A 22301-nucleotide genomic window follows, 5' to 3' on the forward strand; every position below is an offset into this window, starting at 1 on the left:
ATGGGAAGGCGTCCTCTGCTGCTCTTCTTGTCGCCATGGCTGCTGCTGCTTCTTCTTCTTGTTCATGGCGTGAGCTCGCTGCAGTTCACGCGGGACGACTTCCCCGATGGTTTCGTGTTTGGAGCCGGGACTGCGGCTTACCAGGTAACACTGCATGGGGCTCGCTTCGTTCTAAAATATAAGAGTTTTTTTATCATCCTTGAAAAATACATCAAGGTACCAAAAATTTTTAGTATAAATTTTTGATACCCAAGGTACAAAGTACCTCAAAGTATCACCCTTTTTACCCTAAAAAGTATGGTACATTGAGATACTTTTTCAAGGATGGTAAAAAAGCTCAAAAGAAAAACATTCATACTTGGTTGTTTAGTCAGGTTGTTGATCGGGAAATGTTTTTGATTAGAATCGGTGTTCAGAAATACTTACATTGCGTTATAAATTTTGAATCGTATAAATACTTATATTTTGGAACTAAATGGGTATATGGGAGGGTGATCCCGAATGTCTGCTCTTGGGCAGTTTGCTCATGCTTCCGATATACGTAGTATGTGTTTGATGTTGCAGTATGAGGGTGCAGCTGCTGAGGATGGGAGGAGGCCCAGCATCTGGGACACTTACACACATTCAGGTTCTCTCTCTCTCCTATCCTCTCTGAATTTGGATTTTCGAAACAACTCAATTAATTTGGATCGGCCTGTTGCCAAATTGCATCCTAACTAATACAAGTTGCATTAAGTAGAGACCAATTTTTCATCATGTTAAGTTGAATTTCACAAGATTAAGCTGGTAGAAAGGGGAAACAATTAGTTACTTCGACTGTAATGTCAACTAGCATAATAAAAAATGGGTAACTTCACGTATCAAATTGACACAGACAGGAAGTAAATATACATTTTAAAAACATTTTTTTCTGCCTACTTATGTACTGCAGCATTAACAAAATTCGCTTAATTGATCATGTATATATCTCTAAAAAATTTAATCAAGCTATCTAAAAAGTAAAATGGATTTTACATGCTAGTTTGAAGATCACAAGATTCAGCCGGCATAAAGGGGAAAATAGTTACTTTGACTATAATGTAAAATCCATTTTCTTTTCCAATAGCTCGACTAAGTTTTTTTAGGGAGATGTACATGATAAATTGAGCGAATTTTATTAATGCTATACTCAGAAAAATGTTCTTTAGATATGTATGTTTACTTCATATATATGTCAATTTGACATGTGAAATTACTTCCATTGTCGTAAAAAAAATAAGATGCTAATTTTACTTGTGGTCTGCTGAACCAGGGAGGCATCCAGAGGATGGAACGGGTGATGTGGCTTCTGATGGCTACCATAAGTACAAGGTATGCAGGGGTGAACCAAGGACATAAATGAGTGGGGGCAGCTATATATATTCTGCGAATTATGCTAGCTTACAAGTGTATCTTCGTAATTTGTAAAACAAGTAGAGACCAACTAAACTAACCTTTGCAGTGTCTTTATAAAATGACTTTTAGATATTACTAGATAACGCCCCGTGCTTTGCTCTGAGATATATGTACATTGAAATGATAAATAAATATACTAGATACATGAATGGGTACATGTTAAATATGTTGAAATGATAGATGAATATACGTTGATGTATTATGAAATTGATATCATGACACGCTTACATATATTATTCTTTAGAATCTAATAAATTAGAGATGATGTACCATGGTTGCTTGAGTTTTACATGTAATACTTGCCAGTGACTGATGACATTTGTTGTAATTTTTGGAGTATTTAGACTTGGGAGACTAGGGATTAGAGAATGGATGGCTAGGAGGGTAGGGGACAATGGGGAAATTTCTGGGGTCTTCTTCACCGACCTAGTGTCCCCCTCTTCTCTTTATATATATATTTTTTCCTTTACACTTTAGTCCCTCAATATATACATATTACTGAGATACATAACTCAACAATATATTTGCATGTTGAACTTACGTAGTATTTTTAATGATATGTTTACACGTTGAACTTTATAGCTAGTGGCTAAGATTACATAGGAATATAGAAAGAATAGATTACACTATAAGTAATTAGTAATAAGACCAATTGGATGACTCCCAACTAAAATTCTAAGCGGCAAAACCGCGAATGTAACTGTGCACCTGAAATTGTGCCTATGATAACTTCAGCCTTTAGGACTTCAACCGATGATGCCATGCCAATACAGGCGACATTTCCGAGCTAACACTAATGATTTAAGAGTCAGAATGGATTAGGGTTTGGGAAACTGGAAAATTTTGTACTAATTTGTAAGCCGATTCAATTTCTCCCCCTGCTCCTTGATTCCCAGTTCAATTAGGGAGGGGAAGAGAGTGAATGCGGTGAGCGTTTGGAAGGGAGTTGGCGCAAGGAATAGGTACATGTTGGCCCACGGATAATTTAGGGTTAATTGTAGTTCAATAAAATAAAACCAAGTTTTACTATAAAATAAAATCTACTCCATTTAGTTGAACTATAGGAAAAAAATCTCATGGCGCCCATGTGACATATTCACTGGGTATGGTTTTCTGATTAGAGACAAAAAGAACATATGACAGTTTAATCAGCTATGATTTTCTTAAGCCTCTGTTCACGACGCATATTTTGTAGGAAGATGTCAAGCTAATGGGTCAAATAGGCCTGGAGGCTTACAGGTTCACCATTTCTTGGTCAAGACTCATTCCTAGTATGGCAACTACTTACCAAGTTTCTATTTCAATAGCGAATCATTAGTGACGACGTTATCTTCTGCACACATGTACTAATTGTAAGTCTGAACAATCTAGCTGGAAGAGGAGCGGTTAATCCAAAGGGATTGCAATTTTACAACAGTATGATAAATGAGCTGGTGAAAGCAGGTAAGTATACCATGCATGTGGCATGATTCTCCTATCAATTTTTGACCTATCTTGACTTGGATATATACTTGCCCAATCCTGAATCAAAAAAAAAAAAGAAGCCTCAGTCTGAAACTAATATGCATGTAGCAGCAGCAGAGATCTTCATAGTAATAATGATGACTGTACGTACATAGTAACCTCTCAGATTAGCCTATGTATCTGCTCCTAATTCATGAACAGGTATTCAGATACATGTCGTCCTGTACCACATGGACCTTCCTCAGAGCCTTCAGGATGAGTATGGAGGGTGGATTAGCCCCAAATTTGTGTAAGAATCACTAATCAGATACCACTAATTTCCCAACCACCATGGACGATATTTAATAGCAAGGTCATCAGGAGTTGATCATCCTCACAAAGCTTTACAATTCTCTGAAACCTGTGTGCTGCGTTGCAGCGAGGACTTCGCAGCATACGCCGGTGCGTGCTTCAGAGAGTTCGGCGACAGGGTTGCGCATTGGACCACCGTGCTTGAGCCGAACGCCATGGCCCAGGCTTGCTACGACGTTGGGATCCTGCCGCCCAACCGCTGCTCGTATCCATCCGGCAGCAGCAACTGCACGCCTGGAGACTCCACGGTTGAGCCGTACTTGTTTATGCACCATGCCCTGCTAGCTCATGCTTCAGCTGTTAAGCTTTACAGGGAGAAGTACCAGGCGAGTGTGCATCATACTCTGAAAAATTTTTCTCTTCTTCTTTTTTTTCTCGAACGCGCAAAAGATTTGCACGTCAATATATTAGTAGGGAAGAGTTTGAAACACAGACGCCCTAGGCTAAACAGGCCAAAGGTGGGGACCGTAATCTTGAATGTTCTCTTGAATATCCTCTTCTTCTTAATATCCTCTTGAATGTTCTGTATGTTGTTCAGTACTTCTATTGGAATTTTATGGTACACCAATAATGTTCTGAACCATCTATCATGCAATGATTCAGGGGTCAATATTACTCTTACCTCCTAGGAGGTAAGATGCCATTTATTAATCATTATGTTAGGATAACGAAAGGAGCAATGTTTCCTTGTAGCAATATAAGAATTCATTGCTAATACAAGAAAATTCTCCTAGTAAAATAGAAATGAAAATGACTAAAACCAGATTAAAGAGTATTTGTACTTTCATCTTGTCGTGGAAGATTTGAAACAATTTCAAACTTTTTAGTTATATCTAATTCTTGTTTCATGTAGCTGTTTGAAACATCAAGATACAAACATTTCATTTTCATATGTTCAGCAGTCATATTGAATTTATGTTGAATATCATAAACTTTCACCAATTATGTTGAAATTCGATTATAAAAGTGAAAATGTATACATGTGAGCCTAATATTTGGGTAGGTTTGCCTTCTTTGACAAACCTAACATGTTCATGTCATAATTGGAAGGATAATTATGTGCATCACTACTATTACTTTTTGCTGTCATTTATTAATGGAAAGAGCCAAAACATTTTTAAGGCCTTGTTTAGTTTGCAAAAAAAGTTTGCAAAAACATTACATCAAATGTTTAGACATACATTTAGAGTATTAAACGTAGTCTAATTACAAAACAAATTTCAGATTCCGCCTAGAAACCGCGAGACGAATCTTTTGAGTCTAATTAATCCATCATTAGCACATATTGGTTACTGTAGCACTTATGGCTAATCATGTCCTAATTAGACTCAAAAGATTTGTTTCACGATTTCCTCCGTAATTGTGTAATTAGTTTTAGTGTTCATGTAGATTTAATGCTTCATTTAGATGTCCAAAGATTTGATGTGATGTTTTTGGGAAAAGTTTTTGGGAAAATAGGGCCTAAGTAAAATAGACAATATACAATCAAGGATCAAGATCAGCCTTACTTCTCTCTCCCATCTAGAGGTAAGATAGAGTGCCATAAAAGGGCTCAGTTTTATTAATGTACTTTCAGTTTCATTGTTTCAGGTTGCACAGAAAGGCATTATCGGTATAAATATATACTCCATGTGGTTTTACCCATTCACAAATTCAGCTGAAGATATTGGTGCTACTGAAAGAACAAAGCAGTTTATTTATGGCTGGTATTGTCCTGTTTTATATAATATTTATCGGATTGTATTACTATGTGCATTCTTCAGTTTACTGTGCCTATGCAATTTCCGGTTCAACTTAATTATCTGTTAATAGTAGAAATATGGAAAATATGATAAAGATAACTATAAAGCGGTAAAAGTAATAATTGCTACTATCTTGAACAAAGTTATGTCTTGTGTTCCCTCTGTGCTCTAGACTTGGTTGTAGTTTGGTATTAGCCTTCAATGAACTCTACTTTTAGAGCTTGACTACGATACTCTCTATTCTACCTAGAAGAATCTCATTTATTTAGAGTTCTACTACTAGTAGAAAAATATTCTATTGTCAGTTATTGATATGGTAGTATAGATATATCCAATCCAATGAATTAACAAAAATAAGTGTTTGACTATAGTACTCTCTACGGATAGTATTCTACTATCAGTATTATCATCGATGGACAAATCTCGACATTTGATTTAGAGTTCTACTACTGGCAATATATATATATATATATATATATATATATATTCTACCACCCAGTAGTTGTTGTGGTACTATAAGCGAATATGATCCATTAAATTATAAAACTCTAGATCCTGACGCAACAAAAGCTAACCAAATTTACAGGATCTTGAATCCTTTGGTGTTCGGAGATTACCCAGAGGCCATGAAGAAGGCCGCCGGTTCTCGTCTTCCGTTCTTCTCTAGCTACGAATCTGAGCTGGTTAAGAACGCTTTCGACTTCATTGGGTTGAATCACTACACCTCAGTTTACACGAGTAACAATGATAACACGGTCAAGGCACCGTTACAGGACTTGACTGCCGACATTGCTACTCTGTTCAGAGGTTGGAAATTCGCATGGATGTGCTTAAGTTATACCCTTGTCTTTCCAGTTCTACTTACGTGTATAAGCCAAAATTTAAATTTTTATTCTTAAATTTAGAGTTGATTTTTGGTTTTTTTTATTATTATAGTTTATTTTTCAGCATTGACTTCTAGATCGCTAAAAACATGTGTATAAAATTTTTATTCATAAATTCTTTTTTAGCAAAATTTTATTTCTAAATTATTTTTTATTTGTAAATATATTGTTTGGCCTTTTGACCAAACAATCTCCCGTTAGCTTTATGGAGTACACTCATAGTTTTGTTTATTTTGGCAGACACCAAGAACGACACACCTAGTCCAGAGGTGATGACTGATAGTACTCTCTGAAAACTAATGAACTAATCCTAACATCTGCAGACTGTAAAACTGTTTAGCTTGTTGATCTTGAAACAGTTTGTTCCCGGAACCTTAGTAGATCCTCTGGGGTTAGAGCATGCTCTTGAATATATTCGAGAGAACTACGGAAATCTGCCTATCTATATCCAGGAAAACGGTCAGTTCCTTCAGTATTAATCTGTAGCACCCGCATACATAGTCTCCGGTGTTAACTTTAAGGTTAAGAAATATGATTTCTACCTTACATTTGGCCCTGAGTTTCTCTTGGCATTGCATCAGGTAGTGGAGCACCAGATGGAACCTGCCTGTTAGTGTTTTGGCCAGAATCCCCCTCCAAGTTTGATCAACATGTTTTAATTAACTATTTCTCAGTATATTGTTATCTTCTTTGATAGATTAAATGGATTCTAGAAGTAATAGCATGAATGCTAGTGGTAGTGCTAGCAGTCATACTGGTAATACTAGTAGGAGTAGTTCAACAATGGGAAGATTGGGAGGGCAGGCAAGGAGCATTTTGAATGTTGTTCGTGTGATTCCACCCAATGATGATGAAAAGAAGCCCTTGTGGAGGTATGTTGAGTTGCTAGAAAAGACAGGGAAAGATCAAGGAGGGAATGCAAGGTTCAGATGCAGGTTTAGTAACCAAGTTATCCATGGAAGTTACTCAAGAGTTAAAGCACATCTCTTGAAAATAGGAACAATTGGTGTGGCTACATGTAAGAAGGTGACAGTGGATATACTAGGGCAACTTGAAGATGAAATGGCTAAAGCTGAAGCAATCTCTGCAAGAAACTTGCCTAATAACATCCCATTGCCAACAGAGAGTGTGAGTAGAGGGGGAAAGAAAAGGGTTGTTTCAGCTATTGAGTCAAGCTTCACTTTGGATGTTCGTGCCAAGCTTGATGCTTTGATTGCGAGGATGTTCTATACGTACAGCAGGTTAGAAAATATATATATATATATATATATATATATATATATATATATATATATAGCATGTTTTTTCAATTCTAACATTATCTTTTTTTTTTTATGACTTCCAACTAATTATATGTGTGCATTTGGTCTGTAGGTATTCCTTTCAATGTTGCAACAATGTGGGATGTTGGAGGAGATAGCTATGACTTGTTTGATGGTGGTGCTGATTTTCCTCGGCATGCTGAACTGTCACTTGATGAGCCTAACATTGAGAGAGTTTTAAAAGATCTTCGTGCATTCGACATATAAGGCGATGACGGGCCTTCATCCACTTCGGTTCCTATGGATGAAATGAACATTTAATTTATCAGTCTTGCTATCTACTTATTGAATTGAATTAAAGTCATAGACTTATTTATGCATTGTTGACTTGCTGAGATTATTTAGTACTGATTTGTGCATCGGTGATTTGGTGAATGATGCCTTGAAGCTATTGTGCAGTTGTGCTACCAAATTTTTTTGTCTAATTCCACATTCAAAATTATTGTATTTTTAATTTATTTTATGTATGTATATATATATTCGTGTATCCTCGTATCGATGTTTAGAGAAAAACGTCGTATCGCCGTATCGCGTATCCGTATTCATGTCGGCGTATCGAGCGGTGTAGCTCCCAACTACCACATCACTACTCGAATTCTTAAATGCGCCAACGCCTCATGAAACATATGCTAGCAATTCCCTGCAATCTTTATCTGTCTGCACAACAATAAGAAATTCGGAGGTCGGTGTGGATCGTATCATCCCGTTGACTCAATTTTCGTCCTCGCCGAACACGAGTTACGTCGTAATCAAATCAACTCGATACAAGAAGCTCTCGTGTTCGGCGAGGTTTCTGCAGAGAAGAGGAAAACAAGAAGCCGGCCGGCCGGAGAGAGAGAGAGAGAGAGACCCGCAATGGAGAGGAGGCGCCGTCCGCTGCTCCTCTTCCTCTCGCCATGGCCGCCGCCGCCGCTGCTGCTGCTGCTGCTTGCTCATGGCGTGAGGCCGCTGCAGTTCACGCGGAAGGACTTCCCCGACGGCTTCGCGTTTGGAACTGCGACTGCGGCTTATCAGGTAGGTAGGTATACACACAGTATACTCTTGTGTAATTTTCTGAGTTTTTGTCGCTTTGATCTTATTGCCTGCAGAGGATTCAGAGCATGAACTGAGATTTGACACGCATAATGCATGTTTGGTTTTGTTTGGTTTTTGGTTGATGTTGCAGTATGAGGGTGCAGCTGCAGAGGATGGGAGGAGCACTAGCATCTGGGACACTTACACTCATTCAGGTCTCTCTCTCTCTCTCTAACTCCTAACTACCACTGCTACTAGTTGCAACTTGGATTTGCCTTGCTGCCTATAGTTGCTTTCTGACTGGTACTTGTTGCAATAACAGAATACCAATTTTTTTTTTAACACAAGATGATATGATACTAGTCATTGTGTATTTGCTATGCTAGTTTGGACGCTGTAGGATTCAGCTTAGAGAAAGGGGAAAACTTCAGCTATTTCAACTACTACTCGCCCCATTTCATATGGAAAAACTTTTTGGCTAGAGATAGATTCTGTTGATCGAGTCATTAGTATTTATATAAATCTAGTTAATATTAGAAATTATTATGATGTGAAAGAAATTATTATGATGTGAAAAGGATGTAGTACCAACTACCGACTACTAGCGTCTCAAATCCAGTTTTTAATTTTCCGGATAGCTCAACGGCAGCTGTAGTGCTCCTGTCATAATTGAGTTTTTTTTGTCATTATCGAAGAAGTACCTCACGGTACCATCATTTGTAGTGTAAAAAGTATGGTATCTTGAGACACATTGTACCTTAAAATACCAAAAATTTATACAAAGGGTTATTTTACCATTCTTGAAAAGTATCTTAAGGTACCAAGAATTTTAGTATAAATTTTTGATAACTCAAGATACAATGTATCTCAAGGTACCACACTTTTTATACTAAAAAGTGTGGTACCTTGAGGTATTTTTTAAAGATGTTAAAAAAGCTCTTGAACTAAAATTTTTGATATATTCAGTTACTTGAAATGAAGGATGATAAAAAAGCTGGTCATAGCTTGGTACGAAAATAGATGTGCAACGGAGACATAATTTAACATGGTGATGCCAGAAAAGAATTTGTTCTTGAAATATATGGTTTTTTTTTAACATATCTCTGTCAATCTGACTCCTGCTCTGCTGCATCAGGGACGCATCCAGAAGACGGAACAGGTGATGTGGCATGTGATGGCTACCATAAGTACAAGGTACGCTTTTGCCAATTAGAGATAAAATGATCGAATGCCAGTTTAATTATCTATAATGTTTCAGTGGTCTGAGAAATTCTGTGTCGGTTCTATGCAGGAAGATGTCAAGCTAATGAGTGAGACAGGCCTGGAAGCTTATAGACTCACCATTTCTTGGTCAAGACTTATTCCTAGTAGGGAACTACATATCAGGCTTCCAATCTTCGTACCGGATAATAATTAGTGACGATGATATCTTGTTCGAGTATGCTATTTGTTAAATTGTCCATATATATTCTGATTTTAACTTTGCACAAACTAGATGGGAGAGGAGCGGTTAATCCAAAAGGGTTGCAGTTTTACAACAATGTGATAAATGAGCTAGTGAAAGCAGGTAATCGCACCTTGATTCTCCTCTCCTGTCCTTTTGGCCTATCTTGACTTGCATATATAATAATTCCCCAATTCTGAGGAATAGTAGTCTCAGATTGAAACTAATTTCCAGTCAGTAGTGTAAACTATTGTTCAATATGCCACAAACAACTACTCAGCAGAGATCTTCTTAATACAAATGATGACCTGGTTAACTCTGAGGTTAGTTTCTCTTGTCCTAAATTCTTGAATAGGTATTCAGATACAGGTTGCCCTGTACCATCTGGACCTTCCACAGAGCCTTCAAGATGAGTATGGAGGATGGATTAGCCCCAAAGTCGTGTAAGAACTAAGCAGTAATTCTCATCATCATGAGCCAAAGGAGTCATTAGAAAATTGGCTTAAACTACCATTCATAATTCATTTATGTTGCAGTGATGACTTCACAGCATATGCCGATGTTTGCTTCCGTGAGTTTGGTGACAGGGTTGCACATTGGACAACTGTGCTTGAGCCAAATATCATGGCTCAAAGCTGCTATGACATAGGGATTCTTCCTCCTAACCGCTGCTCATATCCATATGGCAGCAGCAATTGCACAGGTGGAAATTCCACAGTTGAGCCATACTTGTTTATGCACCATTCCCTGCTAGCTCATGCTTCAGCTGTCAGACTTTACAGGGAGAAGTACCAGGTGAGTGTGCATCATCACTTGATATTGTCTGCATCTTCTGAATACTTTCATGAAAGGCCTATATATATGCTCTTAATTGTTTTTTTGTGGAGCCAAGAAAATGAAGCTTATTGCTATGTCTTATGTTTCACTGTCTCAGGCTGCACAGAAGGGCATTATTGGCATAAATATGTACTCCATGTGGCTCTATCCCCTCACATATTCTGTTGAAGATGTAGGCGCTACTGAAAGAGCAAAGCAGTTCATTTATGGCTGGTATTTCTCAGTGTGTTACTATATGCAGTCCTCAGATTACTCAGTTCAATGCAGTTATGATGGAAGAAGTTTTTAGCACACAGGTATACATACACTCGTTGCTTGCATGTTATTTAAATAGTCATTAAAAAATATGAAAAAATTTGACAAGATAATTTAATATGAATTATATCACTCCACAAACATGCAAGTTTAAATTCAACTTCTACAAGTTGTAGCAAAAATAACAAAAACAATTATGAATATGCGTATACTTAGTTTCAGTTTTCTTTGTTATTTTTGCTACAACTTGTAGAAGTTAAATTTAAACTTGCATGTTTGTGGAGTGATATAACTCATATTAATCTATCTTGTCAATTTTTTTTATTTTTTTATGACTATTTAGATGGCATGCAAGTACACGGGTGTACATACACCCGTGTGCTAAAAACTGTTTCCCAGTTATGATTTGTGGTGCACTCATACAAATATATTTTGGGTTTGGCATCAAAGAAGCATCATTTGAAAACCTATATTCACTCCATTATCTAAAACAGTTCAATGGAGAGATACAATTTCAAGTTAACTCTTTGTTAAGAAGTAAGAATATGATAGAATCCAACCAATAATAAGTAAAGGACATGCTACTTTCATAGTAAAAAGTTTCTTCCAGATTTGTTTGTCACTGCATCCTTTATTTTCTTTTGGAAACAACAGTGCATCCTCGAAGTTGATTCTGAATCATGACACACTACAAAACATAATCAAAATTTGCAGGATCTTGCATCCTTTGGTGTTCGGAGATTACCCAGATACAATCAAGAAGGCCGCTGGTTCCCGCCTTCCGTTCTTCTCTAACAATGAATCTGAGCTGGTTACGAACGCATTCGACTTCATTGGGTTGAATCATTATACCTCAGTTTACTCCAACAATAACGACAACACAATAAAAACACCGTTACAGGACTTGACTGCCGACATTTCTGCTCTGTTCAGAGGTTGAAAATAATTCTTATGGATATGCATCCTTTTATTATGCATATATATTTGAAGTCTATGAAGTTTACTCGTTTTCTGCATGTTTTTTTCTCTGACAGTCACCAAGAATGACACACCTACTTCAGTGGTATATTTTTAAACTATTGAATCTTTCGAAACATGCAAAGACTCTGAAATATGGTTTTTGCTCTTGAAACAGTTTGAACCAGGAAGCACAGAAGATCCTCAGGGGCTAGAGAATGCACTTGAATATATTCGAGAAAACTATGGAAATTTGCCAATTTATATCCAGGAAAATGGTAGGCAGTCCTTCAATAATCTGCAGTACCAGTGACACATGGTCTCCATTGCCAACTACAAAGTTCAGAGGTTCTAGTTCCAGCTCTCACTCTGTCCATTAATCAATCACCTGGCATTGCATCAGGGAAGGGAGCATTAGATGGAACCCTGGATGATGTGGAGAGGATTAGCTACTTGGAACAACACATAGCAGCCACACTGAGAGCCATCAGGTGCTTCAGAATTATATGTTCCACTGATTCTAACTCTATCTCTAGTCTAATATGGCCTCCATTAAGTACTGTTAGCTGCAAATTAAATCTGCACATAATCACAAGATTTCACTCACAGATGCATCCTAGTGAGAATGACTAACCAAGATCGATCGATCGATCGATCGGATCGCGTGCAGGAACGGCGTGAATGTGAAGGGATACTCCGTGTGGTCATTCATGGATCTGTACGAGTTATTTGGCGGCTACAACGAGCTGCATTATGGCCTCGTCGCCGTCGATTTCGGCAGCGAAGAACGGAGAAGGCAGCCGAGACGCTCTGCCAGATGGTACCTGGACTTCCTCAAGAACAATGCTGTCATCAGGGTGGACGATGGCCTTGCTGTCTCTGCAGGTTCTCATGCTCAACTTTTAGTGCTGCCAATACCCAAACCATCCTATTCTGCTAGTGGCAGATTCTAAGATACAAAGGGTGAGGGCTGGTTTCCCCTTTTCGCTCCCCCCTATTTTTTAAGGGGATTCAGCATGTAGCGGGTTGGAGATCCCCTAGCCCTCATGTTGGATCCACCCCTTGCTCCTGGATGAACAATCCTGATATGGTGATGTGTCTTCCGGTGTTCAGAGTTGGAAATTGTAAAAGTGTACTATACCTGCAAAGTGCAAACTACTCAGAGTTCATACTGCAATATTGTTTTCGGTGTAGAGTGGTGTCCACAAAGTTTCATTGATAATTAATAACAAATAAAAACAGGGATGATTGTTGGTTGGCTACTCGCTGTGATAAATTTCAACCATATGTTTCAATACCATGTTTTCTCTTTCAGGTTGCATTCTAAATAGTTTTCTTGTTTCTAAGAAAGTTGTGATTTTGTAATTAGTGGTCGCTTATCCTAAAATCTCTATAATAATTGGTTGTAGTTTCATTGGAGCAAATGTCGGAACGAATTCTACTGTCTAAAAAAATATTTCAATAACATGTGAGAAGGTTGATTCTATACACCATAATCTCATGAGTGGCGAATCATCAATTGCTGGTGCTAGAGAGTGGCAAATTTCTCAAGTCTATTAAGAAAAAAAAATGGACAAATATGGGAATCTTTTAAATTTGATATTTGAAACCTGATTTTAGAGTTTTTTTTCTCTTTTCAACGTAATTTATATTCTAACTTTGGCTTTTAAACCGCTAATAATAAAAAAATATAACAGCTTTACCCATAAACTATAGTAAAATCTAATCAGTGCGCACGCACTCCATAGTTTTATCAAGCGATAGCTAAAATATCAAATGTCCTATAAGTATACTACTAGTCCACCAAGGAAATTAAAATCACATATGTTTTAAATGCAATTTTCTCTTAAACTACTCATCCGATCCACGATCCGATTACACCGTTGTGTTTGTAACAATTAAATCTTTATAACAAGATATCACATGATTATATTTTGATAAAAAAATATAAATTACTTTTATAATATATCTAAATTACTTTTAGATTTAATTAAGTTACATTTTAGACATATAAAAATAATTTAATATAACATAAATGTAATTTACATATATTATACAAGTAACTTAAAGCAAAAGAAAAGTAACTTGTCATGACATTAGAAGTAAATCCCACACTCGATAGACTTAACTAGAGCGCATTGATCGACCATCCAATTCCACACAAAGATATCCGATTCACAAGTGCCTTACTTTACTAAAAATATCCTACTAGTCCATCAAGCAAATTGGAACCACCTATGCTTCAAATATAATTTTCTCTTAAACTACTCATTTGATCTTACACATGGTTAGGAAGTCACTTTGAACATAGAGGAGATGTTGTTTCTTTAACTTTAAGCTTATTTTGATTTGTAGCAGTGTTACTTTTTGAATTGAGATTGAAAAGTAATTTAATTTGTTTGGAAAGTAACTTATATGTGGTTAGCAGGTAACCTTGACTTGCTCTATGGCGGAGGTGGTGCTGGCTGGATTGCAAGTTGCGGTATCTCCGGTTTTAAAGAAGCTCCTTGATGTAACTTCAATGTTATTTTTTTATGTAACTTCAATGCTTTGGGGATATAACTTCAATATTACTTGGATGTAACTTTTTAGTGTTGTCCGGATGTCACTCCAGTGCCATGGTGATGTAATTTTTTTAGTGTTGTCGAGATATAACCTCAATGTTGCGGGGACGAAACATCAACATTAGGGATATAACTTCAGTGTTATTCAGATGTAATTTTCATATTATGGGGATGCAACTTAAAAGGTGATGTAACTTTAGTGTTATTCAGATATAACTTTTTTGGGCAATGTTCGGTTATAAGTTAGGTGTCATGGGGATGTAACTTTAGTGCTATAGGGATGTATTTTCAATATTGGCGGGGTACAACTTCAACATTGAGGGATGTAACTTTTAATATCTTTTTATTAGGGATGTAACTTTTAGTATTGTGGAGATATAATTTTGATATTTTGAGGGATGCAAATTTAATGCATGGGATGTAACTTCTATAATATATGTAAATTACTTTTATGTTATATTAAATGTAAGAAGTAACTTACAATAAAAGTAAATTAACTTGTTATGACATTAAAAAAATCTATTACACGGGTAAAAACATGTCTATTTAAAAATTAGATTTAATCAACATAGTTACCCCACAACAGATTTAATTCTAATGTCAATGTCATGACAAGTTACTTTTTTTTGTTTTAAGTTACTTCTATAATATATGTAATTACTTTTATGTTGTATTAAATTTATTTTTACATGTTTAAAATATAACTTAATGAAATCACATATATTATAAAAGTAATTTGTAATTTTTTATCAAAATATGTCATGTGAGATCTTGTTATAAAGATTTAATTGTTACGAACACAATAGTGTAATCGAATCGTCGATCTGATGAGTAATTTAAGAGAAAACTGTATTTGAAGCATTTAAATTGTATGTCGCGTTTTGGAGCATTTAAATTGTTGCGAGTGCATCCGCCGTGTACGGTACCATTTTTGGCAAGGGCACATGTGTCGCTGGTTAGGACTAAGCGCTGCTACGAGTTGCATCCGAGTAGAGAGGATCTTCAGCAAAATAATCAGCCACAAGTTGCTCATGAGCTCCTTCACGGTTTCTATTGATGTACTTTCTTGGACCACTTATACGCCTAGATGGACCTTCATCAAATTTGGCAATAATATTTGCATCGATTCGGCCGGCAAAAGAGTTTAGGACCCTCTGCTCGGCCATGAACATATCTGGAGTGTAAATCTCAGTTGGGTCTATGGAATCATCGGACTCATCCGACATGTTTGCAGGTATGTTTTGCTAGACTAGAAAAAAGGAATATGGGGGATATTATTTCGCTAGACTGGATAGAAGGAACATAGGGGAAAGAACTGAAGGGATACAGGAGAAAGAATGTAGGAATGGACAACATATATAGTGTCCATGGTCAACAATTTACAATGCATGGCAGATTACAATGCATGGCAGATTGCAATGCATATTTAATTTCATGTTGATTAGCAGATTACAATGCATTATTAATTACATATTGACTGGCAGATTACAATGCATTTAATTTCATGTTGACCAGCAAATATTGCAAAAACAATAAATAGATGCCAGAAAAAAATTGCAGGTACCTTAGTTAGTGTTGCCTAGTAGCTTGTCCTTCAAAATCTTCAAGCCTATCACGTGCTCAGCTTTCATATCATCAGCCATTTGACTGGTGTCCATGGTCAACAATTTTTGATATGATTCTAACAAAACAGACTCCCTCCTAAGCCTTACTGCCTCAACTTTTGCATCAGAAATACGTTGTTGGGTCTCTATAAATTCTTCATGTCTTTTGCTAGCTGCAACTTGAATATCCATGTACTTCTTCATATCTTCATGTAAACTAGGGTCATCATCTTTGAATTTTCCTTTGCTGTTTCGCTGTTTTTTAGCTTCATTCATCCCCATTGGACGTTCCTTTTCTCCAATATCTTCTAGTCTTACTGTGTCTCCATCATCCAAACTCCTTTTGTTTGACTTATCAGGCTCCTTCAAGATTGAATGCCATTTGGGTTCATCACGAAGAATCTTCCAACAATGCAGAAGTGTGAATGGACCTTCTTTAGGATAGTCATCCGAATAAAATTTAAGTGCTATATCTTTTAGCTGGTCTTCTGAATATCCACTAGGATAAATTGAGGTGGCCTTTGCCCAAGAGGCACAGAAATATGCAACTGTTCTTTTAATTCTTTGCCATCGATCTTTGAGATGCTTTACTTCTCTTTTACGATTGATAGGTGTAGTGCTATTGTATAGTTCAATCACATCTGCCCAGTAACTCTCATTTCTCTTGCAATTTCCATTGATCGGGTCATTTGAGTGGTACAACCATGCACTCACCTTCAGATTAAATATAAGAATAGAATTAACATCATGTATTAGTAATGTTATAAAATAAAATTATTTAGTCCCTACCAATAGTTAGAATTTTACTTACCAGTCATGAGTCCTCATCTATTTCATAGGGGAGACGCTTTGCAGTTCTAACATCATCGCTATCGTCTACGTTAGTGACAGTTTTGAAATTTGACTTCGATATGCCTGAATTGGTCGTTGGTGCTGTAGGTGGCCATGGTGGTGGGAATAAAACATTTGGATGTGGTGGAATGAATGGTTGCTGACCAATTTGAAAATAACCTAGGAATTGGCGCAAGTCCATACCACTGAAAAATAGAGGACAAGATCATGACTGTAAGCAAAGATTAAAAAAAACATTGGGCTTCTTGACACAGAATAAAATTGAGCTTCTTATTACAATAGAGGTTTATTGATCTCATTGTAATTTTCAAAATAAATATAGACGGTTGTCATGGTGATCACTACCAAGTAAACTATATCCAACTGTACTATGCAACAAAAAATTGTATAGAATAATTCACTAATTTTTTTCACGAACAATTCAGAAACTATTTCCCAATTTTAATATATCTTTCTGGACTTATATCGGGATATGATTAACATGCTAGAAAGATTGAATACTTGTCAAATGAGTTAGTTTCCCACCAATCTGGTGATGATGCATAACCAAACGAATTGGTTTTTGGCATGGGTCCATTCGTCCATGCTGCAGAACAGAGAAGACATCATTAGTTTACTCTAAACACATGCAGATAGCCATGGCACCACAGGAAAACATCAGCACAGCATATTGATTAGTGAAATTTCATTTGACTGCATTCCAATCCACACCATATTTACCTGCTTGGGCTTCCGGAGGCACATCCATGGCACCATCAATCTGAACGGAGGCAGCAATGCTACTGTCAAAACACCCAACAACATCTGCAGCCGCTGCTGCCGCCGCCGGCGGCGGTGGCGGCGATACTTCTCGCCTAGACCTGCGGCTCATCTTGTAGCGTGCATCGTCCATGCATAGAATGGCTAAGTTTCTGCCGCCTTCGTCAATAGCCCTAGCAATCAGTGAGGAACGGGATCCATCGAGCAGGGTGAAAACAAAGGGGAAAAATAGAAGGGAGAGCGCAGTCACCCGAGGGATGGCAGGAGAGAAATTGACGCGTAGACAAGGCGTGAGAGAGGATTTGCCGGGGAATTGGCGCGCGCATCCGGGATGGGAGAGAGACGATGCGTCAATGATCTGGGAAGGGAGGCGCATCGGATCTGTTATCGATAGAGCAAAAGATATTGTTGACGATAATGCCGATTCTTAGCGTCCTTGTTTTTTGTTCGCGATTAGCGAAGAAATAGTCGCTAGCTGGAGGATTTATTCCCTTCTCTCAGCTCCACATCATCAAAAATCCGATGTAATTGGTCGATATCGTCGACTGCTGGAGGAGGCCTTAGCTGTGTCCATAAATTATACTACTCCGTTCCCAAAAAAACATTTCTGAGTTTTCTAAGTTTGCCATTTGACCATCCGTTTTATTTGAAAAATTTATGAAAAAGTTAAAAAAAATAGTCACATGTAAAGTACTAGTTATGTTTTATCATGTGATAACAATAAAAATATTAATCTTTAAAAAATTCAAATAAGACAAAGAGTCAAAAATTTTATAGAAAAACTTAGAAACTCGTTTATTTTGGGACGGAGGTTATAGGTGATTACAACGCTCATTTTTGTTTGCGGGCTATCAGTAGTAGGCCGAAGCCCAACTAATCAGAACTGCCCCTGCAGGGTGGCCCAAGGTTTAGCTAGGACAAGTCAAAATCATTCTATTTTTATATTTGTATGGTTTGGAAGCCAAATAAGACAGGATGTATCTATTTTTATATTATTCTTATATTTGGAATGTCCGGTCCACCAAAATTGGCCGGCCGGGCTCCGTCCCACCTCTATCGTGTGCGGCAACATAGGGAAAGTATCGCGACTCAGTTCAACGGCGGCCTCTTGGGCAACGGCAAAGCCCTTTCTTGTTAGAAATGCGTTTGCTTCCCAACGAGCAGCCACACCAGAGGCCGCGTTCGTCGGGGAGAGGATACTTTAACTTATTCAGCGCGGAGAATCTAGCAATAGATTTAGTACATGATTAATGAATTATTAATTATTAAAAAAATATGAAATAGCATGATATAATTTTTAAAGCAACTTTTCTAAAGAAAATTTTTGTAAAAAAAATACACCATTTAGCTGTTCGGAAAGTGTTCGTGCGAAAAACGAGAAAAATAAGATAACTTATTTGGCAAACGGAGAGGAACCGAGAGCAACTCAAGTCTGTGCAAGATGTCAATTCAACCATGGAAGCTTCAGTTCAAGCCAGGGTTCGCGATCCCGCGGTTAACCACGGTAACCTCGTGGTCCGCGGGGGCACGGCTTCGGTAAGCACGGTAACCGAGTTTAAATTTGAGGAGAATTTAAAATTTGAGAAAATTTAATGGAAAAAATATATGTTGTATAGGTTCATATATATTGTAGTTTTATCAAAGAAATTCATGAAAAAGTGTATTTTCGGCGTAATTAAAAATCATAAACGAGAATTTTGGGAAACAAAATTAAAAAATAACCTATTGCAAATAATATTTCATAGGAAGATGGTTAAAAATATTTTGTCGTTGAGTTATTATTAATTTGCACTAAACACTAGGGTACATAATGTTGAAATACAATATACAACAATGGATATATGAAAAATATGTATAGAGAAAAATTATATGTGCACGTTAGTAACAATGGGTAGTAGGTATAGTTGTGATATAGCAATCAAAATGAAGTTGTTGTTACTTGTTATTGGTGTGAATTATTTGGTGAATGGTGATATGACGGTGTATGTTTGTATGTTGCAATATCAGGAATTTAGAAAATGTCATGTAAAAATTTTCTTGTTTTTCCTAAAACATGTTCTATTTTTCTACTTTTCCTATGTCACAACTCACAAATATAGTCACAAAATATTTTACTATCTTTCATATATTTTAAAGATTTTTTAATGTTTTTTGCATTTGGCATCACACCCACGGTCTCCTCGCGGTAACCGCGGTTTCGGCTGCACAAACGCGTGGGAAACCACGGTTACCGCGGTTTTCATGTGTTGTTTCAGCAAGTACTTATCACGCGGTTTTGAATTTAAATTTTTTATTTTTAAATTCGTTGTGGTTTTTGCGGTTACCTCACGAGATCCGCGGGAGCACGGCATCGCAGTTTTCACGGGAAGAATGGTAAGGAGAACCCTGTTCAAGCCCAACAGCAGAGGCTTTCGGAATTCCTGCACTGAGGCCACGTGGGAGGTGGAAATTCCTCCGTAGAGGAGCCTATACTTCTCTATACTTCTCAACAAGTGGAACAAATGAAAAATGGGTGGTTCCGGGGTGATTTTTTAGGCGTTTCATAGAACATATTTATAAATAAAAAATAATTTATAAATAAAATTTTATTATATATTCTTAGTAATCTAAAAGTTAAGGTCAGAAAATAAACTTGATGTAATAACCGCAATATCAACTCTAAAATTAAAATTAAAATTTTAGCTTATAAGCTTAAACCTAAGCGAAAAGATAACGAGCAGCTCTGGACCAGCTCCATTCATTCCAAGTAGGCAAAACACTGATCTGGTTCAGGAAATGGTGGGGGAGCAAGGTGGATGTGGCAATTGTGTTGAAGAAAACACCGGGAACCAAACTTATTTGATTGAAACTATGATTCTGTTGTTAGCTTCACGTCTTCACCAACACAATATGAGAAGGATTCCATATGAGAACGTAAACGAAGCATGGCTGATTCCGTTGGGGCTTGGCCCGGCCCATGTAGGGCCCAACCTACCCGAATAAAAACCCGTCGTTGCTTCCCTCCTACCGCCTGCGCCAGCCAGCCGCAGCCTCTCTCTCTCTCCCTCTCCCTCGCGGCGCCGCCGCAACCAAGCAGCAGCGAGCCTCTCCCGCCGGCCGCCGCAGGTCAGCTTCCTTTCTCCCCTCCCTCCACCCCCTCGTCTTCCTCCCCCTGGTCTCTCTCTCTCTCTCTCTCTCTCTCTCTATCTCTCTCGCCTCGCCCGTACGTCCTCTCGCCGGCCGGTGCTCGCGCGCGCTTTGTATGTATATATGCGGTGCACGGTGCTGGTGCACCGATCAGGAGAAACGCACCCGCGCGCGGGTAGCTTGGAGCTGTGGCCGGCGACGGAGACGGCGACGGCGACGGCGAGCTTGTTGGTTTTGTGTTCTCGGGTTCCTTTCTAGGAGTAGGCCGAGCCCCCGCTGTTGCAAGGGAAGTCCTTCCGACGGACGGTCGGCCGGCCGGCGGGATCGTATGGTCGGTCTACCGCTCGCCGGCGCCGCCATGGTAGGGTAGGCCGGAGGGTGGCTAGCTCCTTCGGCGGCGATCGAGTTCAGCTTAGCGTTTCTCCTTTTTTTTTTCCATGGCATACACTGGTTATGCATTGGTGTTCGAGGTAGCAAGCTGGGATTTTTAGGGGGAAAGAACAGTTTTTTCTGCTGCAGCCCCGGTAGTTTCGTCTATGCTTATAGTTTTGTTTACAACTTAAAATTTAAATTATACTTAATATTAAAGTTGATTTTGTGATTGTACTTTATCTTACCGTATTTATTTTTGAATCGCTAAACATATATAAGCATGCTGCCTGGCGGAGGTTAGAACTTACACTTGCGTGGTGTGCTTCCTGCTTAATTAATTAGATTTTCGCCTGTAGAAGCTAGCTTGATGCATTTGGTTTTAAGAAATGTGAAAGATAGCCAGCGACAGGCACAATGGAGTTTTCGCATGCAGTTGCGCTGGTCGCCAAGCTTGATTCATTGTCTGCTTTGTTTAGTTTCATCGCTGTAGAGAGTTCAATTAAAAACAAATATATATTCTGCCCTCCAACAAGACACATTGCTCTTAGTACATCAAAAACTTCGGTTTGCTGGAGAATCTATCTTCTTTCTTTTCTTTCGGGGTTCAGATTTCAAAAGAGATATATAATTTTCTGCACTTCTGCTGTTGATCAAACGTTTGATTTTTGTTTTTCTGTCAAACACACGCGTAATATATGAGGGCTGGACGGAGAGGGTATGTATGGGATTTTTCACTTGCGTGCATGCCTTCATATTATCATCCAACAACAGTAACCGCATTTAATTGATGAAATTAAAATTTTTAAACATTTAATCACTAGACGGATCTAATTTTCTACAGTACTGCTCACTCACGTGTGTCTTTCAACCCCCAACTCCCCGAGGACATGAACCTCTCAACTATTCAATTCAAATTCCCTGCAAAAAAAAAAAGAGTAACATCCACTGGGTGTGTACAGAAGTGGGGCTCAGATAGGCCCATGTAGGAGGCCCATTAGGGTTAGTGAAAATTGCGCCACCGGTTGGGTCCTTTTACTGCCTCGCTTCGCTTGGCTGTGAAGCCCTTTTTTTGTGTCGTTCTTTTCATTACCTCCCGCGAGCCGCTCCCTCCCTCCCGCCGTCCCGCTGCTCAGCTGCGGCCGCCGCCGCCGCCGCCGCCAGCTTCTCCCCGCGGTCCGCTGCACTGCACAGAGCCCGCCATTCATCCCGAGCCGACGTAGCGCTGCCGGCTCGTGCGCCCGCGTGCTCGCTTCGCCTTCGCCGGCCTTCTCCTGCGTAGACGACGCCAGACGCAGCCGCGGCGGCGGGGGCGGCGGGAGT

The 22301-nt window shown here is 38.4% G+C and overlaps 3 protein-coding genes across 4 annotated transcripts; 2 read left to right on the forward strand and 1 right to left on the reverse strand.

Moving 5' to 3' along the window:
* On the forward strand, nt 1–7404 carry LOC102713742 (beta-glucosidase 20-like). Its single transcript, XM_006655176.1, has 14 exons — nt 1–144; nt 565–628; nt 1292–1350; nt 2630–2705; nt 2806–2877; nt 3100–3187; nt 3317–3575; nt 4840–4955; nt 5578–5798; nt 6116–6144; nt 6235–6334; nt 6457–6514; nt 6589–7001; nt 7250–7404. The coding sequence occupies exons 1-14, from the start codon at nt 1–3 to the stop codon at nt 7402–7404; spliced, it is 1854 nt and encodes a 617-aa protein (XP_006655239.1).
* Nucleotides 7405–7845: 441 nt separating this feature from the next.
* LOC102703120 (beta-glucosidase 20-like) lies at nt 7846–13012 on the forward strand. Of its 2 annotated transcripts, none has more exons than XM_006654249.3 (13): nt 7846–8211; nt 8363–8426; nt 9347–9405; nt 9503–9578; nt 9707–9778; nt 10011–10098; nt 10192–10450; nt 10590–10705; nt 11462–11682; nt 11782–11810; nt 11883–11982; nt 12108–12195; nt 12375–13012. In XM_006654249.3, exons 1-13 carry the CDS (start codon nt 8053–8055, stop codon nt 12655–12657), a joined length of 1614 nt encoding a protein of 537 aa, XP_006654312.1. In that variant the 5' UTR covers nt 7846–8052; the 3' UTR covers nt 12658–13012. The 2 variants fall into 2 exon arrangements, with proteins under 2 accessions (XP_006654312.1, XP_040379761.1); XM_040523827.1 differs by having other exon boundaries at nt 8131–8215.
* A 2821-nt stretch (nt 13013–15833) lies between these two features.
* Nucleotides 15834–17616, reverse strand: LOC102714016 (glutathione S-transferase T3-like). Its single transcript, XM_040523962.1, has 3 exons — nt 17445–17616; nt 16908–16909; nt 15834–16586 (listed from the first exon to the last, which is right to left on the reverse strand). The coding sequence occupies exons 1-3, from the start codon at nt 17614–17616 to the stop codon at nt 15834–15836; spliced, it is 927 nt and encodes a 308-aa protein (XP_040379896.1).
* Nucleotides 17617–22301: the final 4685 nt, after the last annotated feature.

Source organism: Oryza brachyantha, chromosome 5 (assembly GCF_000231095.2).
Source record: "Oryza brachyantha chromosome 5, ObraRS2, whole genome shotgun sequence".
Classification (NCBI taxonomy): domain Eukaryota; kingdom Viridiplantae; phylum Streptophyta; class Magnoliopsida; order Poales; family Poaceae; genus Oryza; species Oryza brachyantha.

Coding starts and splice junctions, on each gene's coding strand:
- LOC102713742 (XM_006655176.1), top strand. CDS start 1: ATGGGAAGGCGTCCTCTGCTGCTCTTCTTGTCGCCATGGCTGCTGCTG. Junction 1,351..2,629: donor ATGGCTACCATAAGTACAAG/GTATGCAGGGGT, acceptor CATATTTTGTAG/GAAGATGTCAAGCTAATGGG. Junction 6,145..6,234: donor ACGACACACCTAGTCCAGAG/GTGATGACTGAT, acceptor ATCTTGAAACAG/TTTGTTCCCGGAACCTTAGT.
- LOC102703120 (XM_006654249.3), top strand. CDS start 8,053: ATGGAGAGGAGGCGCCGTCCGCTGCTCCTCTTCCTCTCGCCATGGCCG. Junction 8,427..9,346: donor GGACACTTACACTCATTCAG/GTCTCTCTCTCT, acceptor CTGCTGCATCAG/GGACGCATCCAGAAGACGGA. Junction 10,451..10,589: donor TTTACAGGGAGAAGTACCAG/GTGAGTGTGCAT, acceptor TCACTGTCTCAG/GCTGCACAGAAGGGCATTAT.
- LOC102714016 (XM_040523962.1), bottom strand. CDS start 17,616: ATGGACGATGCACGCTACAAGATGAGCCGCAGGTCTAGGCGAGAAGTA.